Source organism: Schistocerca nitens, chromosome 1, assembly GCF_023898315.1.
Source record: "Schistocerca nitens isolate TAMUIC-IGC-003100 chromosome 1, iqSchNite1.1, whole genome shotgun sequence".
Taxonomy (NCBI): Eukaryota; Metazoa; Arthropoda; class Insecta; order Orthoptera; family Acrididae; genus Schistocerca; species Schistocerca nitens.
In genome coordinates this window covers 628,370,500-628,394,683 of record NC_064614.1, presented here as the reverse complement: position 1 = coordinate 628,394,683, position 24,184 = coordinate 628,370,500, and the positions used below count along the sequence as shown (strand labels likewise).

General features: G+C 41.9%; 1 protein-coding gene across 1 annotated transcript in view; it reads left to right on the top strand.

The window, feature by feature from the left end:
* The window catches only part of LOC126236645 (glucose dehydrogenase [FAD, quinone]-like), a 209,150-nt gene extending 196,090 nt beyond the window's left edge, over nucleotides 1-13,060 (top strand). Inside the window, exon 8 of the mRNA XM_049946108.1 lies at nucleotides 11,500-13,060. Coding sequence (XP_049802065.1) covers nucleotides 11,500-12,291 — 792 coding nt within the window. The 3' untranslated portion in view covers nucleotides 12,292-13,060. The remainder of the gene's footprint in view (nucleotides 1-11,499) is intronic.
* Nucleotides 13,061-24,184: the final 11,124 nt, after the last annotated feature.

Below are 24,184 nucleotides of genomic sequence, written 5' to 3'. Positions count from 1 at the left end.
CTGATGACCTCCGATGTTAAGTCCCATAGTGCTCAGAACCATTTGAACCATTTGATAACTCGTTGTTACGTGATGTGATGCGCCACAAAACTTGCTCAGCTGAGTAAACAATTCCGACTCGAACTGGCGTCCTCTGTCAGTTGTTATATGTAATGGCCAGCCGAAACGAGCGACCCAGTTGGACATAAATGCGGCAGCCAGCGTTTCGGCAGGAAAGATGTTAATCGGAATAGCTTCTGTCCAGCGAGTGAATCTATCAATGATGGTTAGCAAATAGCGTTGACCCTCTGGGGGCGGTAAAGGTCAAACGACGTCCAAGTGGACGTGAGCGGACCTCTCGGTCGTATCTGGGAATTTGCCTGCTGGCGCGCGAACATGACGTGAAATTTTTCTGCGTTGACAATTGACGCACGCGCGAGCCCACTGACGGCAATCTTTTTGTATCTCCGGCCACACGTAACGACCAGATACGAGCTTCGTTGTCGCCCTTAGCCCTGGATGACGTAAGTCGTGAGATAATTAAATACTTGCTTACGCAGGTCAGCCGGTACGAATGGACGCGCTTTGTTATTAGAGGTGTTGCAATATATCTTAGCGTCTGATCCTGGTACATCAATGAGCTAGAGCTGCATGCCTGCTGTGTCATCATTTAGGCAATTTTCAATTTCTTGATCTTATTGTTATCGTTCTTGAAGTCCTGTCGCATGTGGCAGACGACGGTGATAAAAATTAAGGATTCCCAGGAATCTACGTAATTCTTTGGCGCCGCAGCAGGGAGTAAGTACATGTCAGCGCTCCTCGCGGCCGGCACGCGAACCTCGTTGACACTTGCGTTACGTCAGCTGATCGTGGCTGCCAGCCGTGCGACCGCCATAGTCGCCACAGGTCTACCTAATCTGCTGGAATGTACTACTTCTTTTTTTTGTTCCTTTGCCCCATATCAGCACAGGATCTGAGTAGTTATTTACGGATGCGTAATGGTTAATTGAAGAGGTGACGTAATGCCCTTCCTGTCGCCACCTCGTTACCCTCCAGTAAGAAATACGTGTAGCTCAGCTATACGCGAGAAGTATAATTTTTATGGAAGTCAGTGAAAACTTGGTACCGGTCCGAATTCACCTGGTAAGATATGGCAAACCGTGTAAAAACGACATATAGACTGGCCAGCACTCAAGCTCACGTCGTCAGTTTGCCAGGAGGAATCGATGTGGAGCCGGCGCATCTCATAGTCCCGAAAGTGGCACTTCAACACGCACGGCTATTCGAGTCGGTTACGTCTACCTCTACATGTGTGGAAATCGCTCGCATACCATACGTGCGCGGCGTTGGTGATATGATAATCAAAATTCAAAATTGAGGAGGAAACAAATTCATCTACTACAATAACAAGGTAGAATATGCGCCCATTTTATGTAATTTGAATGTGCTATTAAGGACTCTATAAAAGATCATAGACGTCATAGGATGTATGGTGACTACTTTCTTTAATGACGAGTTTCAGTTTACATAGCATCACATTAATTAAGGTTAAGGAGAACACAGCATACATAGGTATGGATAAGGTACTTGGCTCCTTACCGATGAATAACTTATTCCCCTTATCCTTGACTGATTTGATGATGTATCAATCGAAGCGTGTCATTAAAGAAAATAGTCAGCATTAACCTGTGACTTCCCAGTATATTTATAGCGTCCATTATAGCACTGACACAACCCTCAAATTACCCATCTGCTGCGCTTAAGACTTAGTTTCTCCAGTACTACGTACTATACTGGCCAACAAGTTCCTCCACTGAACTTCGATCAGCTCCCAGTTTTTCATTTTCCTCCCAGTTCGTGTCCATGCATTGCAGATCCTTTGTCAAAGTTCATCACGATGTCTTCCTCTATTTCTGTATCCATCATTTGGTTACCACAACAGTGAGGATCGTTCCATATTACGAAGTTTTCCTCTACTTCTGTATCCATACTTTGGTTTCCACAACATTGCTGACCTTGGGATTCTTCCACGTTAAATTTTCTTCCTGCCATTCCGTATCCATCCTTTGATGGCGTTCTTCCATGTTTCATGCCTAGAACGTGCTCTGCAAGCTCCAGTCTTCAATCAGTACCTATTTTGAGCTTGTTGCGTAGGCCACTTCTTCTCTTCACCATCGTTTGAAACGTGGTCGCGCTAGCTGATCATCAAAATCCACCAGAAGAATCTTTGGCAAAAGGCACTGAGCTTTTATGCCGATCTTGCTGGAATTTTCTAGGTCCCAAATGCGCATTTGACTGTAGGTAGGGTGCTATAGGAGTACAGCTGAATCTTTGTGGACATATAGAGTGTAATTTCTGTATCTACAGCATTCGTTGAAAGACTGCTGACTTCCCCAGTTCTGCTGGTGATTCTGCGTCTATGTCCTCGCTATCACAGATAAGTCTGTCGAGATAAGGAAGTAGAACACATCTTGTGGTACCTTCTGTAGCACTATAATTTGAGTAGATGAATTTCCAGTTTTATTTTGTTGTTGTTCTAGTGTGCATAAGACATGCTGAATTTCATTGAAGACTCGGAAGACAAACTTAACAAGTCCGGATTATACGAATTTAGCTGCGATAGTGGACTGGTTATGATGCTGAGACCAGACACCCGGTACCAGACGCACATACTTCATGCACATCGGTGGCCGAAGATGCCCACAAGTGTGGAGGTTCCAGACAATTAAGAAGAAACCTGTGTTCTATGTAGATAGTCATTTGCCACTAAACGAAATATCAGAGTTGCTGACAGTGTACGGCAACAATACACCATGACATAGCAGGGAGGGTAGGTGACGCTGATGCTTTCAGTGTGGTAAAACGCCTGAATGACGAAGATTGAAGTGGAATTAGTAATTTTTGAGAACATTTCTCGTGGAGAAAATCAGTGGTGTAGCTAAAACACTTTTAAAAAACTGATTAAAATCAGTGTTGATAGCAATAAAAATTTATTTGCAATGGTAACCGGTTTTGGTCTGCATCTGACCAACTTCAGATCATTTGTACCGTGGTGGTAGGCGATTGCGGTGAGCGGAGCATGTGTCGTGGCTCCACGGAGGCGCAGCTGACGTTCATGAACCCACGACACCTGCTCAGTCCATCTCCACTGACTACCTTCGTGATATAATTGGTCTGAAGGCGGTCACATTCGGTCCGAAGTCAGTTACCAGAGCAAATAAATATTTTATTGCGTTAAAGACTGCTTTAATCCTTTTTTGAAGTGGAACGGTTGAAAGATAACTTCATGAAGTCCTCGAAGACACGCCACGCCCAACGGTCTTAAATACATCGTAAACGCAATGGCTACAGTCCAAACTGCCGGCTGTGCGAACCGAAGATGATCGTGCTGTGTACCCAATGGCAACCTTCATCACGGCGCCAGGTGCTGGCGTTGTATGACAACGACGGATACGATCTGACGTTGTTTGCTCTCCTCGGAGCCTCCACATTGTGATACGTGAATAATGTATACTGTATGCGTCTGAAAAGACGATTTTGACCAACTCCCGTGTTCTGTGTTGTCATTGACCTGCGCCACTGCTTGCGCGCCTCTTTCTGTTGTTGCGTCAAAGGAAGCCGCCTTTAATGGTCACCGTGCTGGTAGTCTGTGGTGGTCCACAAACTGCACTGTTCAGGCGGATAGTTGTCTTGTGCAAACGAGTCCTTTTCTTGATGTGAGGTATTTGACGTGGCTGTATGTCGCTACACTGCCGACCAAGCAAAAAGAGTATGTCCGTCCTCTCTTACCCCAGTCGCTCTGGGCCGCTGAGGTTCTGCGTGGCTTTGAGTATGGCCCTGCTGAACGCATATATTGCATATTCACATGACTGTCAAGTTATCTTGGCCAACGCGAGCAGAAAAATCGCGAAATGGTAACCAGCAGTGTGGACAGGCCACAAACCTGTCACTGTCCAATTCTGACAGGTGTTTGTAGACACTTCTCCTCCTCATGCGAGACATAGCACGATCTTCTCGCACATAACCAACCATCGAATTCGATATATGAAGAAAATCCACTCCGTAGTACATCCATAAATATAGAATGTAGAGGATCTTACTCCAAATTTTGTGTGATTGTACTAGAAAACTAATCATTTTCATATCCAATCAGCATGCCACCTTCCATGAACTTAATTTTGAGGGCGGCCGTATACTACGCACAGCTGGTTTTATATTTTGCGCATCTCTCTTGGTGTCCATTCACCAATGCTGCCAGTGCAGACAGCTCACTGCATAGAGCTTGGTGGTGATTTAAGCGAAATGGGTAACCGCAAACAAGCAGAAAAGCCGAAACTTGTTTCCGATTCGAATGAAATGGCGTACGACCAAGACACTGGTCTTCTCACCACGATCAAAAGGCCTAATTTCGTGTAATACGTTCCATGCTAAGCTCTAATTTTTGATATAGTAAAAATCAACAACAGTCAAGACTGCTTTCATCATTCACCGTGTTTTTTAATATTAACGAAAAATATTTGTTATTTCAGATATTTCCTTCTTGTTTTTAAAAGTCAGTAATTTGAAACTAATCAATGTTATCGCCCCATTTTAGTACAGCAAGCAGTCTCAAAATTCTGTTTCTGAATCTGTTACTTGCAGGTATGTGCTATTTACATGTCTGTAACAGTTTAGTTTCTTCTTCACGTTTCGCAGTAGTAGTGTCTTATTAATAGCAAGTTGTAACCCGCGGCTTGTGTGTACTCGTTCATTCGGTAACAGTACCAGGGGTGGACGTTGAAATTTGTCCCATACTGAGGTCTATGTCCTTTGGTGGTGTAAATGTAATGACACGGTGTAAATGTAATGATACGGTGTAAATGTAATGATACGGTGTAATGTAATGATACGGCCACTTACGACACGGATTTTGATACTCGCGAACTCACTCATTAAAATCTATAGAGGTGACGTAGAATCATGAAATTCGGCAAAAAAACAAGGTTTCACAGTACAAGTAAAGGGAAAAAAGCAAATTTTAAATTTGCAATTATTTACAGGGAAAAAAATTCTGTCATTTGTTATCCTACTTGATACTTGAAATTAAAAAAATTCTCGAAAGTCTTGGAGTGCATAGGATCGACACCTTGTTGACATCAATGTCCATAAGAGGCCAAACCTGCAGAGATTTTCTATTCCCAGAAGGGATGAACTGTCCATATACTTAGTTTTTTTTTAGTGTAACGGGACGGTCTCCAACAATTCGTTTCAAAAGAAACTTATTTTAAATGATGCCGAAATTGTTATTACTTATTCCTTTAACATTTTAAATCTGAGAAACTCAAAAGAATACAACCAAAGCAACAATACAGATTTAGAATTACAAACTGAACAATTTAATATGAGATTTTAAATCATAGCATTACTTAGAGTTTCACCCTACTCTGGTGGTTCTGTTTAAACGAAATACAGAATGAACTCATGTATAACTAGAACACAGAGAAAAAGTTTGAATTAACAAATTCTAAGTAATAATGAAGCCTACATCAAACATCAAGTCGGAACAAGCAATCACCCACTATAAAAAGACTGTGAAATAAATACAACAGTCAAGGACAAGCAGTAGAATTAACCCTCAGTACCAAAATAAATTAGACGAGCTCAAATATGATAGAAATAAATTTATCATAGACAAGAGAAACCTTTAGCAGCGTACGTTTGATTTTAAGCTGAGATTAGTAATCCTGGATCCATAAAAGAATGTATAAATAAAATTAGAACAATAGCGTCCACATGGTTTGAATTAAAACAGCACGCAGTGAACTTACATTGATCGTGACTACACAATAAATACAGGACCATCTCAAATAGTAATCATAAATTCTCAATAGGTGCTCCCAGCCAAAAGAGAGAAATAACTGTGAGATAAAGAATTTTACCAATGCAAATTAGTGCAATCAGTCAGCTCTTCAAAATACCCTGGGGTTAACTCAGGTGTAAAGCACGTGGCATAAAAAGCTTATGTTTCGTGAATAAAGTTGTAGTGAGACCTTAAGTATGTGACCAGATGAGAGGAAACGGAGATACCAACGAAAAACGCGAACTGTAAGTAATCACTTATTTGCATAAACGTGAACTGTTTTGTCATCTACAAATAACACATATCAAACATAACCCTATCATTCTAGATATCACTGAAGATGCCTTAAAGTGGAAAGGCGAAACGCGTCTAGGAGAAATAAAATTCAGTGCAGCGTAAAAAAGGCGGTTTTTCTTTACAAAACAAATATTTCTGTTTTTGCTGTGAAGGATGACCATGCCAACTATCTGGTTATTTTTCGTGTTTTACTGTACCTATTGATACTCTTCGATATAAAGAATATCGCGCCAGACTAATTTGATGCCCCTCTGTCGAATGGGAAGGTAAAATTCCACTTCAATATTTTTAAAAAGTATATTACAACAACGAAATTTCAAATATCTACAGAAACAACAGAGAAAATTCGCCTAGCGACTCTTAGGAGAGACACACTGTATACAATCTGTTTAAGCGTAATTATCTTCTCAGTGAGCGTCGGGTGTCCTATACTAGTGTCTCCATACAAATATAATTGGGGATCACGCACCTTAATCGGCTGAGAGGTCGCTGAAACAGTCCCCATGTTGGTGTGGATGGAATCTCGAGAAAATGTTTGTATGAAATTAGGTAGTTTGGTAACCACGAAATCAATTGTGCAATAAAGAAACTGAAAATCATCATTGCACCCGGATGCTAGTTTATTTATAATTGCAAGTCAGTCAGTGACGAAATGTTCTATCACTGCTGCATAAAATTCGTTATTTTCAACGTACTTGTGGTCTACCAGACGCGTTGAACTGTGGTGAGGAGTGCTCATTCATCATTCATACGCATTTCGTGTTCTGGTTTCGTGTTTCTCTGACCTCACCGGTTATACGTGGAAGGTACTAAACACACTGACGAAAAAAATACAACACCAAAAACGTTTCTCTGAATTCATCCTTCTGGGTGAAGGTTTGAGGGTCGAATGTAATAAGCTGGAACACCTGCAGCCGTCCTTCGATGTTATTTATCATACAGCTAACAGTTCGGGTGATTCAGTACACACTAGTACTATACACTCGTCGCGCAGGTCGCCGAAGTGGCGTCAAATCGAAACACCTGCACCAGGCGAACGGTCTACCCGACGGGAGGCCCTAGCCACATGACATTTCCATTTCCAGTACTATACACGAACTGTCTAAGAACTGGTTTCCAGAGACTACTGTAACAGCGATGCTGTCTGCAATTATCAACCATCGTCCATTATGGTTGCAGACAGAGCATCGCTGCTACAGTAGTCTGCGGAAACAGATCTTACATGTTGGCCACTGATGGGATAGTGTGTAGGATTGGAATTTCCCTTTTTAGCGTCAGTTAGGGCCTGAAGATGGTGTACTGAATCACCGAAACTTGTAGCTATATGACATCGAAAGGGTGGCTGCAGGTGTTCCATGTTGTTACACACCAAGAAGGAGTTCTGAGATATAAACTAAAGTTGGTAGACGTGTTTCCATCTCTGAAACATGCTTTCAAATTTCGCGCTAGACGCATAAGGATCTATGAGGATGCAAGTCGGGTTTGGTTTAAATACACGCTGTAACGGTCGGGAGCGTTAGTTACCTTTGATATTGGACGTGATGAGGTGATGTTAGTCAAGAATGGATTTAAGGTGACAAGGACATCGTTATGAACACCTCATTGATTTGAATGAAGTAGTATAGCAGGGTCACGGGAAACTGGACGTACCTTCCGCAATGTTGGTAACAGACTTGGCAGGAATGTTGCTACTGTACACGGTTGCTAGCAGCGGTGGCCACAAAAATGTATGTTAGCAAGAAGACCGTGCTATGGATGGCCATGCTGCACTTCTGAATGCCAAGATCATCGCGTTCGGCTTATGGATCTGGTGCATCGTACTGCATCTGCACCACTAATTTGAGAAGCAGTTGGCACAGAGAGACACAAGGAACTGTTACAAATCGGTTACTTCAATGACAGCTCCAAGCCACATGCTCCGTAGTGTGCATTCCACTGACCCTAAACCACCGCCATCTGCGACTTCAGTAGTGTCAAGTGAGAGCCCATTGGATAGCGATCTGTTGTGTTTTCTGATGAAATATGATTCTACTTTGGTGCTAGTTATGGTTATAATGAGGCCAGTTGAGGGTCTGCAGCCAACCTGTCCGTGTGCTAGACGCGATGGACCTGCGCCTGGGGTTATGGTCTGGGGTGCGATTTCGTGTGACAGCAGGAACATTCTCGTGGTTACCTCACGCACACTGACTGAAAGTGTCGTCAATCTGGTCATTCGACCTGTGTTTCTGCCATTCATGAACTCCATTCCAGGGAGTGTGTTCCAAGAGGATAACGCTCGACCACATTCCGCTGTGGTAACCCAACATGCTCTGCAGAGTACTGACATGTTGCCTTGGTCTGCTCGATCACCAGATCTGCCTCCAGTCGAGCACATATGGGTCATCATGGGATGACAACTCCAACGTCATCTCCAAATAGCATTAACTGTCCCTGGATTGACCGACCAAGTGCAACAGGCATCGAACGCCGTGCTACAAACTGGCATCCGGCAGTGCAAAACACAACGCGAGTTCATTTGCATAGCTGTGTTCAACATTCTGGCGGTTATACCACTTATTAATGTACCAGCATTTCACATTTGCAGTGGCTTATCTCGCGTTTATATTAACCTGTGATCTTGTGAAACCTCCCCTTAAAAAAATTAATGAATTTCAGTGCTGATAAACGTCTTACGTTATTTGATTTTCAGACAGCTGAGCAAAACTGAACGTTCTCAGGCATTACTCTCTTTACTTATTCTGATCATCACTAAACTGACACACAATATTTTTAGCGCAACGCAATCTGACTTTCAATAATCCCTACAAGAGAATGGCCCTGACTAACAATAATCTACACCTTTCATGAATCACGTACCTCACAAATATCTTCGTTACTCGAACTAGTGCAATACAGCGAGCGCCAATACTGCCAGCTAAATAAAAGATTCTAAGTACTGAAGGCACCAACTACTGATAGGCATAGTTAGCAAATGAAAGATTTTGATAGAGAACAAACAATATATTTACTTTAATAGTGTTCAAAAGTCATAATATATATATCAGTTCATGACGTCCAGTATTACAAATTTACTCTTTCTGATGGACACACGTCCAGATCGTCCGCTCTCAAAATTCTGCCATCTCTCTCCCATATCCACCAGTGCTGGCGGCTCACCTCCAACTGCGCAACGCTACGCGCTGTTCACATCCAACTGCTCAACACTACAATAGCGAATATTCCAACAATGCCAACCAGCCACAGAGTCCACACAGCACAGCCAGTGATTTTCATACAGAGCGCTTCTTGACGTTACCAACATAAAAACCTAAACAGCCTACTTACACTTGGAATATTTATCATATACAGGGTGTTACAAAAAGGTACGGCCAAACTTTCAGGAAACATTCCTCACACACAAAGCAAGAAAATATGTTATGTGGACATGTGTCCGGAAACGCTTACTTTCCATGTTAGAGCTCATTTTATTACTTCTCTTCAAATCATATTAATCATGGAATGGAAACACACAGCAACAGAACGTACCAGCGTGACTTCAAACACTTTGTTACAGGAAATGTTCAAAATGTCCTCTGTTAGCGAGGATACATGCATCCACCCTCCGTCGCATGGAATCCCTGATGCGCTGATGCAGCCCTGGAGAATGGCGTATTGTATCACAGCCGTCCACAATACGAGCACGAAGAGTCTCTACATTTGGTACCGGGGTTGCGTAGACAAGAGCTTTCAAATGCCCCCATAAATGAAAGTCAAGAAGGTTGAGGTCAGGAGAGCGTGGAGGTCATGGAATTGGTCCGCCTCTACCAATCCATCGGTCACCGAATCTGTTGTTGAGAAGCGGACGAACACTTCGACTGAAATGTGCAGGAGCTCCATCGTGCGTGAACCACATGTTGTGTTGTACTTGTAAAGGCATATGTTCTAGCAGCACAGGTAGAGTATCCCGTATGAAATCATGATAACGTGCTCCATTGAGCGTAGGTGGAAGACCAAACTAAAATGAGCTCTAACATGGAAATTAAGCGTTTCCGGACACATGTCCACATAACTTCTTTTCTTTATTTGTGTGTGAGGAATGTTTCCTGAAAGTTTGGCCGTACCTTTTTGTAACACCCTGTATATGTTACCTACTGTAATGGTCCGCCTGGTCGTAGATATTGCTAATTGCTATAATCGCACTATTTCACTCCAATTTACGGAGCTTGTTAGCACTTGATGTTAGGTTGGCGCCATTACAATGTATTGTATTGTAGTAATCGCTGCTGCTTGCTGGATCGCTGCTGTGTCTCGATGCTGATGCTGGCTCTAAATCTGGTTGTCTAGGGTAAACACATGAGGTCCCGTGTTTTTCATGTGCTTTTGATGATAAAGGACGAGCGAAACCAACACATATGTAAACATCAAACATTTATTACTTTGGTGGCCATATTAATTCCACTGTCCACCAAAGACCATAACACAACACAAAGTAGTACTTCCTTTACAAGTTCTTTGCATTGTTTATCCATCTCAAACAATAACACAGAAACACACTTTACCAAAGTGACATTCCGACTGCCCCCGACTGCCTTCTCGCTGCTTGTATTTATAACATTGTCAAAGAACTACTAAAAAGAGATATAGTTTATAAGTCACATGTACATCTGTTATCATAATTTGTGCAGAAAAGTTATTAATTTGCATCGAGTGACATAATTTACCATGTTATTAAAATGACAGACAGATTTGTTGACTTGACAGAATAATTCTTTGTTACAAAAAGGTCGTTTTTTAGAAGTTTGTCAATTGACTTCTCTAATTTGCATAAATAAGTAAGTAACATAAATTATTAAGAATTACATTGGTTTTCGTCTAAAATAGGATTGATTACGTGAATACTGAGTGAAAACGCTCCTAGTGAACAAATAGGTTTCACTGGGTGATTTTTATTTAAGGAGATCCAAAATACCTAAGTTGGCCACTATTTTTCGTACTTCATATTAATTATTTAAGATAAACTTAGTGTTTTTCATGATGACATTTGCTGTATCAGTGATCAAGTGATATAAACTTTTGTGTGGGTCAGTTATTCAGTATAATTTAATGGGTTGACTGTTTATGGAGACATGTTGTGCAATCATTGTTAACATACACAATAACTTTTCTATAATCATAAATACTCATTAAACTGGTTGAATTTGGAGGGTATCGCATACTTCGGGAAAGTAAAGCCTTTAATATGTTCCGTTACACTACACAAATGTATTCCCGATATTTCGTTACTCCACGTTAATTATTTTGTGAGGTTACGTTTTCATTACGTGAGTGTAGTTGATAGGTTTTTACCTACTGCTCGTAATTAGTAAATAAGCACATGCTTACCGTTAATTGTTTGTCTTCCTCAGGTGATGCGCGAGAAATACGGTATGGAGGTGGTGAAGACGCCGGTGGAGGGCTGCGAGGCCTACACGTGGGACTCTGACGAGTACTGGGAGTGCGCGGTGCGCCGGCAGACGGGCCCGGAGAACCACCAAGCGGGTTCGTGCCGCATGGGCGCCGCCGACGACCCCGACGCCGTCGTGGACCCGCAGCTGCGCGTGCGCGGACTGCGCAACGTGCGCGTCGCCGACGCCTCCATCATGCCGCGCGTCGTCTCGGGCAACACCAACGGCCCCTGCATCATGATCGGCGAGCGCGCCGCAGACTTCATCAAGCGCCAGTGGCGCAGCGAGGTGGACCTCAGCAACCGAGTGGGCACCGGCGGCGGCAGCAGCAGCAGCAGCACGGGCCGCCCCTACCCGGCCGCCGGCAAGCCCGGCCTCGCCACGGCGCCCTTCCAGAACAAGTACCCCACCTCCAAGTCGCCACCGGCCTTCCCACCCAAGCCGGTGCCCGGCGCGGCGCCCTACCCGCCGTCCGGGTTCAAGCCGGGCGGCTGGTCCTTCCCGTACAACCCGCAGGGGCACGGCCAGTACCACTTCCACCACGCCTACTTTCCGCAGCAGCAGACGCCGGCGCCGTACCAGTTCCCCCAGAAGCCGGAGCCCAAGCAGGAGAGAAACTACTCCAATCTGAGGGTGGCCGGATCGTCCAACTGGGATCCTACCAGGAATCCGCCCTTCCAAGGGTACAGCGCCAACCCGTCTGCTTGGGGAGGCAGTGGTAACTCCCAGCAGTGGTGGGCGCAAAAGGGTTAGGCATGTTGCGTCACGCACTGGGATAATCTTCGGAAGGGTTTACGAATAGGAACTTTCGTGTCTACAATGTAGAACCAGTAATCAGGATGTGATGCCACTGACAGAACTGTCGGAAAAGGTGCACCTTTGAATGGTATGAAAATTACTCATCGTTGCACAAGGAAACGTACTTTTACAGTAGAAAACGACATGCAAATCGCTGCTTATTGTATATGTTTTGTTGTTTCCTGTATCGTTTATTACGTTTGTTCTGAAAGTTACTCTTAATACAGTTCAAAATGTACAATTACTCTGTAACTTACCGCAGACATTTATACGTAATTGTGGAGTTTCTTTGTTAATTCCAGTTACTGTTGGATCGTGACCACAGACTCAATATCGTATTGCATTGTCACACTACTTCCTTGCATCCTCTTCATTCTTTTTACCATATACATTATCTGTCACAATGGTCCAAAACTACAACAGATTCTACAAACTTCTCTGCGTAAACGTGGTGAGATAGCGATGTTCGTAGAAGCGGTTCACAAGACGGCCGTCCATGCCTTCTCAGTCTTATCCGATTCCCCACTGGAGGATATAACCGCTAGTTTTGGCATGGAGAATCTCTTACTTTTCCATGCATGGTCTTTCTCTTGAAGATATGTACTATTTATGTTACTGGAAAACCAAATACGAAATATTTATTTTATACTATACTTGGCTATAATGAGTTGATGTTCTACTCCAAGATAATCAATAAAGAAAACCTGCGTTGTCTGTAACACTATTTCTTCATATTTCTTTTGATCTGAAGAAAATGAAACACCGTCACACCTTACAGCTCTTTTTATTTGGCCTACGGACTGTGTGCTCTGTTTAGCCATCTGAAGCACTTGGTCAAAATGTACACTCTATTGTGTAAATGCTTACTTATAGATCCAACAGCTCATGCTGTCACAATTTTCTCCACCATAAATCGATAAAAAATTGATTTAGAAGTAGATTAGTTGAGATTTATCAACTCATCTCATGTCACAGATGTAATCAAAAGCAACAAGCAGAAGTGCAATACGCATACCATTAAAACTACATGTTTTTCCACATACTCTAAATGAAATTAAGAATCACTTTGTAAAGCCGAATGCCTTTAGTAAACAAATGAGATCAAGCTCAGATATGTCTTTAAAAATCCAATCTTCACAGACAACTTTAGGACACGACAACAAGATTTCGTTAATATCAGCTTCCGACGCAGACTCACACTCACATGCAGGAGAATCGTGAATACTGATCCGATGCAAACGAAGAGATAATGAGTAGTGGTTGAAGCGGAGTAGAACGATGGTAGAAATCGTTGATCGGTCCAAATGGGTCCATGTAAAGCACGGCCTGGCAGGAGTACGAAGTTGAAAGTTCACATAATAACCACCTTTCATTTGTTGGGAGTCGCTCCACATATCATACCCTTAGTGCTTTCTGTGGCCCTCGACCTCATATAAGCGCCGGCCGGGGTGGCCGAGCGGTTCTAGGCGCTACAGTCTGGAATCGTGCGACCGCTACGGTCGCAGGTTCGAATCCTGCCTCGGGCATGGATGTGTGTGATGTCCTTAGGTTAGTTAGGTTTAAGTAGTTCTAAGTTATAGGGGACTGATGACCTCAGCAGTTAAGTCCCATAGTGCTCAGAGCCATTTTGAACCTGCCTCCGCTGAAAGGGCGTTAGTGGACGCGAACGCATGATTCCAAGATCAACAGGGAAGGCTCTATAATAACAACTATCTAATCTGGAGAGATAAAGTTCAGGAGCATTGCAATACACTATACAGCCAAAATCCAGTCGAATAATCCCTCAGTACGTGATGAGTAGAATGCGCTCCCCACCGTAGACGACTGAGTGAGCAAATTGCGTTCAAAACTTCTTCGCACTCAGTAACCACAGATGGAAAATGAGGCTTACAGCTTAACCGAGAGTCAAATGTCATTCCTAGCAATCGAGCATGAGGCCTTAGCTGGGTAGGTAACTTTCCACACGTGGCGTGGCCGTCAATGCAAGCAACATTCGATTCGTGAAAAGGAATGATCGCTGATTTCTCAGCCTAAATCTGCAGCCCCTAGTAGGCAGCCGTTCATCGAGATGTACTATGACAGTGAGTTATGTCAGTTTGGTCTGAAGACAAGAGTCTCCAGTGGAATAAGCAAATACATCTTCTGCATATTACACTAGCGTGCAAACTGCAGGACCAAAGTAACTTTCTCCTGATGGCCACTGCCAGGTGACACGGCTCGATAAAACTTGGGCCATGTATAAAAAAAACTGTATAGTACAGAAGGTAACTGAAAGAAATATGCAGTGAGATGAAAGACAATAATTACATGGAATCACGGCGATTCATGGGAGCCGCCTGTGCATTACAAACGGCGGGACGAGTTTCTTAATAGGGTGTTTGATCAACACGATAGTGCCTACTCTGCAGCGTGCTCCTATACACGTCACAAGGTTAGTAAGGAGGTCTACATCTACCGTCTACACGACAGCTCTACGCTTCACAATTACGTGTCTGGTAGGGGATTCATCGAATCACTTCGATACTATTTCTCTGACGTTGCACTCTCCAACAGCGCACGGGAAAATCGGAAACTTAAGTCTTTCCGTGTGAGCTCTGATTTCTCCTGTTTTATTACACTGATGATTTCTCCCTACGTAGGTGAGTCAACAGAATATTTTCGCATTCGGAAGAGAAACTTGTAGATTAAAATGTCGTAGAAAGATCTCGCAGTGATTGTAAACGCCTCACATTATATCCGTCACACTCTCTCACCTATTTCGCGATATCGTCCGTCAATCTCATCTGGTAAGTATCCCATACCGCGCAACAATACTCTAGCAGAGGATGACGGACAAGCGCTGTGCAGTCAGTCTCTTTAGTTAATTTGTTGGCCCTTCTAAATGTCTTCTAACAAAATGCAACTTTTGGTTGGCATTCCCCACAACATTATCTATGTGATAGTTAAAGTTGTTTGTATTTGTTATCTGTAGGAATATAGTTGAATTGACTGCTCTTAGATTTGTGTGATTTATCGTGTAACTGAAATTTAACGGGTTCATGTGGATGACCTCACATTTTTCATTATTTAGGATCAACTGCCACTTTTAATGCTATACAGATATCTTGTCTAAATCATTTTACAATTTTTAAATCTTTTGATGCTTTAGTGGACGGTACAGTATTTTCTCCAGACGATCTAAGAGAGCTGCCTGTGTTGTATCCTAACTCATTTATGAAGTTTAGGAACAGTAGACGGCCCATAAAACTTCCTCGGGGAACACCTGATATCACTTACGTTTTACTCGATGACTTTCCGTCAGTTAATACGAACTATGGTGGCAACCAATTTGGTTAGAGGCCACTTGTGAGGAACAGCGTCAATTGCTGTCTATAAATATAGGATCAATCTCAGATATCCTGTCGATATTTTATTGCTTCTTGTGTCGTAGAAGAACAATATTTTCTGAATCCATTCTATGTGTCAATGCAGCGTTCCAAAATTTTACTGCAAATCGATCTCAGTGAAATGGATCTGTAATTCAGCGAATTACTCCTATTTATTTATTAAGTATTGGTATGACCTGCGCAGCTTTCCAGTCTTGGGTACGGACCTTTCGTCGAGCGAGCAGTTGTATATGATTGTTAAGTATGAAGCTGTTACATCAGAATACTCTAAAATGAATCCAGTTGGCTTACAATCTGGACCGGAAGACTTGGAAAAAAAAGTGCCACGAAGGAATTATTCGAATGGGACGGTAAACGGTAGATGTAATGTACATTTACCAACAAACCAATGATTACAACTTTAAAAAAAAATTGATGATTTGTTCCACACAACGAGCTTCAAAAATTGGCCAAAATAACGCTTTGGTCCACGTCTGACGCTTACGCAAGCAGTTATTCGGCTTTGCATTGACTGACAGAGTTTTCAGACGGCCTCGTTAAACTCTCAAGCTGGCTGGAGGGCCCTGCCCATAATGTTCCAAACGTTTTCAAATAGGGAGAGATCTGGTGACTCTGCTGGCCCAGGCAGGGCTTAGCAAGCACGATACAAGCAGTAGAAACTCTTGCAGTGAGCGGGCGGGCATTATCTTGCTGAAGAATTGCTCGTCATTCTGAACAACAAACCTGAGCGTTGAACATCTTCGACGTTTCACTGTGCTGTAAGAGTACCGAGGATGACAACCAAAGGGGTCGTGCTGTGGAATGAAATGCCACCCCATACCATCACTCCTGTTAGTCAGGTCGTATGGCGGGCGACAATCAGGTTGGTATCCCACCACAGGGCGTCTCCTGATATGTCTTCGATGGTGATCGGGGCTCACTTCGAAGCGGGGCTGATCACTGTAGACAATTATACTCCAGTCAATGAGATTTCAGACCGAAGCGGTGTCTGGAGACGTATCCGGTCAATTGTCCCAATTGATAGCTGAGTGCTGAGTAATTACAGTTCCAGCTGGAGAAATGCTGAAAACATTTTCTTGGTTAAGAGTGGAATCAGAAGCTACCTTTACAAGTGGAGCAGATTTATTGGAAATATTAGGATTGGATGAAACTTGGTTAGCTTGCAGTCTGTGTTTTTGAAATCCTTAGATACAGAAAAGTAGCTGAAGGTATCCTGTTTGCACAACTCCGCCGTCTCTTCTTCAGCGAGAGGCTAATAGCTTCCATCGAGTTGTCCAGTGTAGTTTCTGGGAGAGCTGGAAAAGGAAATGCGTGTTTTGATGTTGCTGCTAGGCAGCCGGTTGTGTAGGCGTTAACCAGTAAAATGTTATGGTTTGTTACCGGTAGCCATGGGAAACATCACACGTTCTGATGCAAGCTCAGGCGTCACACGGAAGAGCGACCTCGAAGCACGTCTAAACACTTTCGTGTCAGAGAGCTGAATGTTTACAATACATAAAACTTGTCTGTATACTTGTTTCGACCTGAAGCGTATTTAGGGGCCTTTTTATTCAGACAGCCAGTTTAACGACTAAGTCGATCTTCTCAAAATACACGCCAGCATAGAAAACAATTGAATACACTATAGACGATATTTTAACAATGATAAGCATACATACTCGTTGTTGGACATCAAAAACATGTTATCTGATAAATCACAACAACATAATCACACAGAGACATACAAAATTTTTATAAAAATCAAGTAAAAAAAAGTTCAACATCTCTCGTGGAGTAGTTATTCTTATTCATGGAAAAATGGAAAAGAAAGGGAGATTTTCTGTGCCTACGTAAATTAAAGGTTAGTAATTGCTAGATTCAGAATTGATCGATGACATTTATGCACCATAGGAATATATGAACCTGAAGAAGGACAACATGACGATTCTGAAATTTTTATGAAGAGCTGCCAAAACAAGTAAATAAATATGATAAAACTGAACATTTCTTAATATTTGGAGACTTAAATGCAAGAACTGGAAACATAGATACAGTAGGCTTATTTGCTGAAATGAAAAATGGGAAGACATAAGAGATTTTGTTAGATTCAATCATCAGCTGACTATGTAATAGCTAATAAAAAAATTAAGCTTTCGAACCCGATATACTCATGTATATAGAGGTAGAGATGTAGGTTCTGATTACTTCCTAGCTACTTAAGAAACTGAAATATGGATAAGAGGGAGGAAACAAACAAATGTAAGGAAAACGCAAAGAGAAAACTTGAAATACAAAGTTCATTTTCAGCAAGAAGAAAGCATAAGGAATTTATATCAACAAAGACTCACACACGAATTATGAATGATTGAAACTAAAGACAATATTGATGAAGACTGGGAAAAATTACCATCAACATTGTAAAAATAGCTGATTAATTATGAGGAAAAATTAAAATATCAAATCGGAAAAGGGATCTGAAAATATGAAATACAGAAATAGCTAACAACTTCAGAGAAAAACAAAATGCTTATAACGCCTCTTTACAAACACGAACAAATGAAGCCTTGGAAATATAAGAATTGGAAAGAAACAAAAAAATATTAATAAAACGATACCGCAGTGAATCCTGAGAAAGTCATTAATAATCTTGAACATGACATTCACAGGAGATAGAAAATAGCGTTTAAATTTATGAAGCATATGAATAAATCGGATATAGATACTGCTATCATTTATATCATAATAAAAAAACATTTGATACAACATTACGGAAATACATGGTATGAAAGTAGCGAAGAAAGCTATTCTACAAAAATTGATGGTAGCTCTGTAGATAAAGTAGACATAAAAGAATTGAAAAATCCTTAAAGGTGACAAAAATTAGAAAAGCTACTGACCTATATGACATGAATTTTAGAATTTTCTTCTTTCATTTTTTAAATATGTGCCGGAAGAACTGTTCTGTGCCTGAAGAATGGACACCACTGAATTGTTTCTATATTTTAAAAAGGAAACAGGAAAGACACAGGAAGTTATACAGGAATGAATCTAGTAAATATAGGATATAAAATTTATGGGAAAATTATTAATCAAAAATACGAACTCTCACTGATGCAGTAATGTCAGTGGAACAGACAGGCTTCAGAAAGGGACGTTCGTGAAAAATCTTATCGAAAGCCCTCTCACAAAGGCCAAAGTAATTATAGTCGTATGTTAAGGCTGTCAGAGGCCTCAATGTTAGTGCCCAGATACTCATAGATAAAGCAGGAGCTGACTTTCTGGGCAATAAAACAAAAGCTGAAATACTGAAGTTCGTTCCCCAATGTTCGTAAACAAACAGAGCCCGGTTTAAAGCCCAAATGACACAAGCAGTCGCTTGGGTCGCTACGTAGAGAGGGGCGTCCAAGTCCAAGATTTGTGTACAGTGCTATCATTAGTAGCGGAAACTGGCGCTAGTGAAAGTGCACGAAGGAAAAGGAGACGGAGGTTGAGTGGTACTGAATGGTGAGTTACTTGTGTGGGAAAATGTTCACCAATGGGTCCTGTATACAAAGGCTCCAGGATCCGACGGAATCCCTGTTTGATTAGTACACATTTTGTTGCTGAATGAACCCCTATTTTAATTATAATGTACCGTATATCCCTCGAAAAAAAACCTGGTGTGAAGAAAGCGCAGCAGCAGAAATGACCCAGGTAATTATCGTCAAGAGACTGTAATATGGGTAATAGCGTGGAAACAAACAAATGTAAGGAAAACGCTAAGAGAAAACTTGAAATACAAAGTTCATCTTCTGCAAGAAGAAAGCATAACCTTAGTACATATTTTCAGCTTAACGTAATGGGGTATTGTGAACAGAGTCACCTTCATTATGCAAATCACCATGAATTCCGAAAGCATCAAGCACGCGAAACCAATATCGTGCCGGCCGCGGTGGACGAGCGGTTCTAGACGCTTCAGTCCGGAACCGCGCTATTGCTACGGTCGCAGGTTCGAATCCTGCCTCGGGCATGGATGTGTGTGATGTCCTTAGGTTAGTTAGGTTTAAGTAGCTCTAATTTCTAGGGGACTGATGACTTCAGATTTTAAGTCCCATAGTGCTCAGAGTCATTTGAACCATTTGAACCAATATCGTTTTTTTAAAGACAGTCTGGTGTACACACTGTTTCTTGACGACATTTCAAAAGCATCTGAATCAGTCCATCAACCCTTAGAAACAAAAAGTATGATTACACGGGACATCAAAGAAATATGTGAGTGGATTGTGGACTTATTTGTAGCGAGAACACAAGATGTTATACTAGGTGCAGAGTCAGCGATAGATGTAGTAGTAATTTCAGCATATCCAAGGAGAATACGTTGATAATCTTGCTGTTCATGTTTTGTCTTAATTACCTCACAGACAATATTGACAGAAACTTCAGACTTTTCATCAACGATAATGTTATCTGTAACAACGTACTATCTGAAAAATGGTGCACAAATAGTCTGTCAAATGTTGGTAAAATTACAGAGTGGTGCAATGATTTGCAACTTGCTTTAGATGTTCATCAATCGGAAAATGTTATTAGCCATTCCGAGACAACTGGAAGCTGTTTCGAATGCCAGAAAAGTAGTTTCCTGTGGCTGTAACATCAGTGAGTTGCAGTTCGAATGGGTGAAATCATATAAATACCTGATAGGGTAGGAAATGCAGTGGGTTACAGAGGAGAGTTCTTGTAAGTCATACAGTCCATCCTACAACATTACTCAAGTATGTGGGACCCATAATGAATAACGAAAATTTCCCTACACAAAGAAGGGCAGCACGAATGGTCACAGGTTTGTAAGACTTACGGTAAAGCTTCGCGGAAATGTTGAAAAACCAGACTGACAGACGTCTGAAGACTGACGCACTCATTTTACGAAAGTATACCAAGTTTCAAGCACCAGTTTTAATTGACGGATCTATTGAATATGGCTATAACTCCTGTATGGATAACAAAGACGAGATAAGACTAATCAGAGCGTGAACATTCTTCACGTATGATATACAGGAATGCTACGATAAGACTCCTACTACGTAGTTTTATTAGAATTAACCTTTAACATACACTTCGCAGTCGCTTGCAGAATAACAAAGAACTCAGGGTGGACAAAAATTTAAAAAAAAAAAAAAAACACCACGAACACCATTCATTACCAGGCCTAATACGGTGTAGGAAAACCGTTGGCATTCGAAACAGCTTCCAGTTGTCTCGGAATGGCTAATAACATGTCCTGCATGGTTTCAAAGGGATCCGTATACCATTCGTCCTGCAAAACAGTGGCCAGCACAGGTAACAGTGAAGGACATGGATTGAAGTTACGCACTCCTCTCTCCAAAGTAGACCACAAAGGCTCTAGTAAGTGTGGTGGCTATGAGAGGTGCGATAGTTTAACCTCGTTGTCACAAAACCAGTCCTAGTTGATAGGACCCTTGTGAACAGGATCCCTGTCGGCTTGGAATACAGAATCCCCACTGGAGAACAAACACTGTACCACGGGATGGTTCTGATCGGCCAAAATGGTCACATAATTCTTGAAGTAATGCGACCTTGCGAAGTAATCACGGTGCTCATGGAATATTACAATATGGCTGCTCAAATCATCACCGAACACCCACCGATTTTATCCCTCGGCACATAAACTCGTCGGGAAGTTGGAAACGGTATGAAACTAGGTTCATCCGGAACACATGACGTTCTTCCATTGCTCCACAGCCCAGGTTTTATGGCTATGGCACCACATTTTCCCGTTACGAGCAATAGCTCGCCCTGCAATCCCCTGCTTATGGAACCGTCTCCGCGTCGTTTTGATGTTGACAGGGATCTTAAGTGCGACATTCAGTGCTGCAGTGACTTCTGCAGTTCTCGTCATCTTACTTTTCGTCACATTCCCCTTCAACGACCGTAAAATCCATCACTCAGAACACAATTTCGTCCGCGTTATGACTTAGCGGATGATTTTTTACCCCTTTCCCTAGATGCGTTATAAATCTTCCATGCGGTGCCTCGTGAAACACCAAACACTTCGCGTACCTTGGTTACGGAAGCACCCATAATAGGAGCACCAACGGTTTGCTCCCTCGCTAATACATTTAGCTGCGACATAGCGCACTCACAACTACAGAGAACGTTGTTCTAACCACGAATAACACTTGCAACGTTTTGAGAACAATGCACAGGTGTCATCCGTGGTCAACAACAACAGCGCAGACTGCAGGCTTGGCTAGCATCTTCATTTATGTTCAAGCATGTTTCTCCCGTGGTGTATCCATATTTTTGTCCACCTCCTGTAAATGTAGATGTGGAAACGTGAAGGGGATGAGGAATACTTACATGTTGTTCCAGACGGGTGGGAGATACACTCAGGACTGAATTCTTACAAAGTATTGTTGTCGAAGATAATGAATGAATATGCCCAATTGCCAACGTTCAGTGTTAACCGTCTAGTGGAGGTCAGCGTTATCACAACAACAAGTCCTGAAGAAGACTAAAACTCATGGTCTGCTTCTGGTTTTTGGAGGGTGTTGAGAATGTTTTAAAACTAACGAGTATTGTCTGTTTATTCATTGAAATTCCAACACTTACACTTTATTCATCGTAAATCCATCTCCAACGGAAACAAATGGACGCTCGGCGATTGGTCATCTGCGGCCTTTTGCATATACTGGATCCTGTAACCTTACTGGAAATAATTCGGATCTATTAATTTTTTGATGTTACTATTGAGCGAATGATATACTGAGAGATGGTAAGTCATTGATAGCATTCAGTGATTTTATTAATCACCATGACAAATGTTTAACCTGCTTCGTGTTTCGTAGCGAAACATACTCGCGGAAAACTATTAAAAAGCAGAACATAACAGGCTATGCTTAACCTTTGAAGTCAAGTTTTTAGGAAAAAAAGTTGTTGCCAAAATGACAAACTGCAGAGATAGTACCTGAGTTTAGAGTAGTGGCTGACTAGAGTGTGCTTAGCACGCAGAAAGATAAATATAGAACGTGGGATTTCCGCTCCAGCGAAGACGTGCGCTTACAATAAGATTGTTGATATGTTTTAAGTATAGGAAGTCCTGTATATCTATAATCAGAGAAATGTGATTATCGGCTATCGATACATCGAAAATGTATCGACATATCCATATAACAGCGAAAAAATATTGACTTACCTGTCTAGAAATATAACAGGTGCACACTGTAAATATATTGCCGGTTTTGTTGGCCGGAGTGGCCGAGTGGTTCTAGGCGCTACAGTCTGGAACCGCGCGACCGCTACGGTCGCAGGTTCGAATCCTGCCTCGGGCATGGGTGTCTGTGATGTCCTTAGGTTAGTTAGGTTTACGTAGTTCTAAGTCCTAGGGGACTGATGACCTCAGAAGTTAAGTCCCATAGTGCTCTGAGCCATTTGAACCATTTGAACTGTCGGTTTTACAGATGTATTTTAAGTGCTGATTTATTATTAGCTATTCTGTACGTATAAGAACAAATACGCCCTCGGTCACAAATATTAAGTCAAAATTGACCAGGTTTCGACGCTACTATGAGGGTCGTCTTCAGAATCAGACTAACTGTTCTAAAACATATTAAGTATATAATACATTAATAAAATTAAAGTTTGTACTGACTGGAAAAAGATGCAGTACAAACTTTAATTTTATTAATGTATTATATACTTAATATGTTTTAGAACAGTTAGTCTGATTCTGAAGACGACGCTCATAGTAGCGGCGAAACCTGGTCAATTTTGACTTAATATTTGTGACCGAGGGCTTATTTGCTCTAATATAATTCTGACACGGTCACTGAACCTTAGCGGCTATGTTCAAAGTTTTATATTATGTACGTATTTTAAGTACTGATTTATTATTAGCTATTCTGTACATCAATAAGCTAGCAGTCCGCCTACCCACTTTCGAATAAGAAATCAAAGGAAAATAATGCACGTTCACGCTTGGCTGTAACCACTTTGCTGACAATGGTAACTGCATGTAAATGGCACAATAAAAGGTGTCCAGTGACCCGTTGTTCGGTTTCGTCCCATATCGGATTTGTCCAGAACGCTTCATGTCGACTTCTCTGTTTTTTATTTTTATTTTTATTTTTTTTTCTGTCAACACCAGCAACCTACGAGCTGCAGTGTCAAAATTGCGTGATGAAGGTAAACGTCTCAGTTTCTGTTGTTGCGCCGAGTGCCGATTATGCCAGCATTTACCCTCACACGTCTCTGCCCACCGCAAACAACAATATTGTCATTTAGAGTTTTGTTCATCATTTTCAGCAACTGTTTTCGAAGAATGCCAGCGTGAAGAAATAGCACACGATTTCAAAAAATTTATTTTTTAATGCAACTGGTGTGCTATTTCTTCGCATCAAAAATATTCTTGTTCCATTCGCATCACCCCCTCCCCAGTGCGATCGGACGTCTTCTTTTGTGCCACATATACTTACACTTGTAGGCTC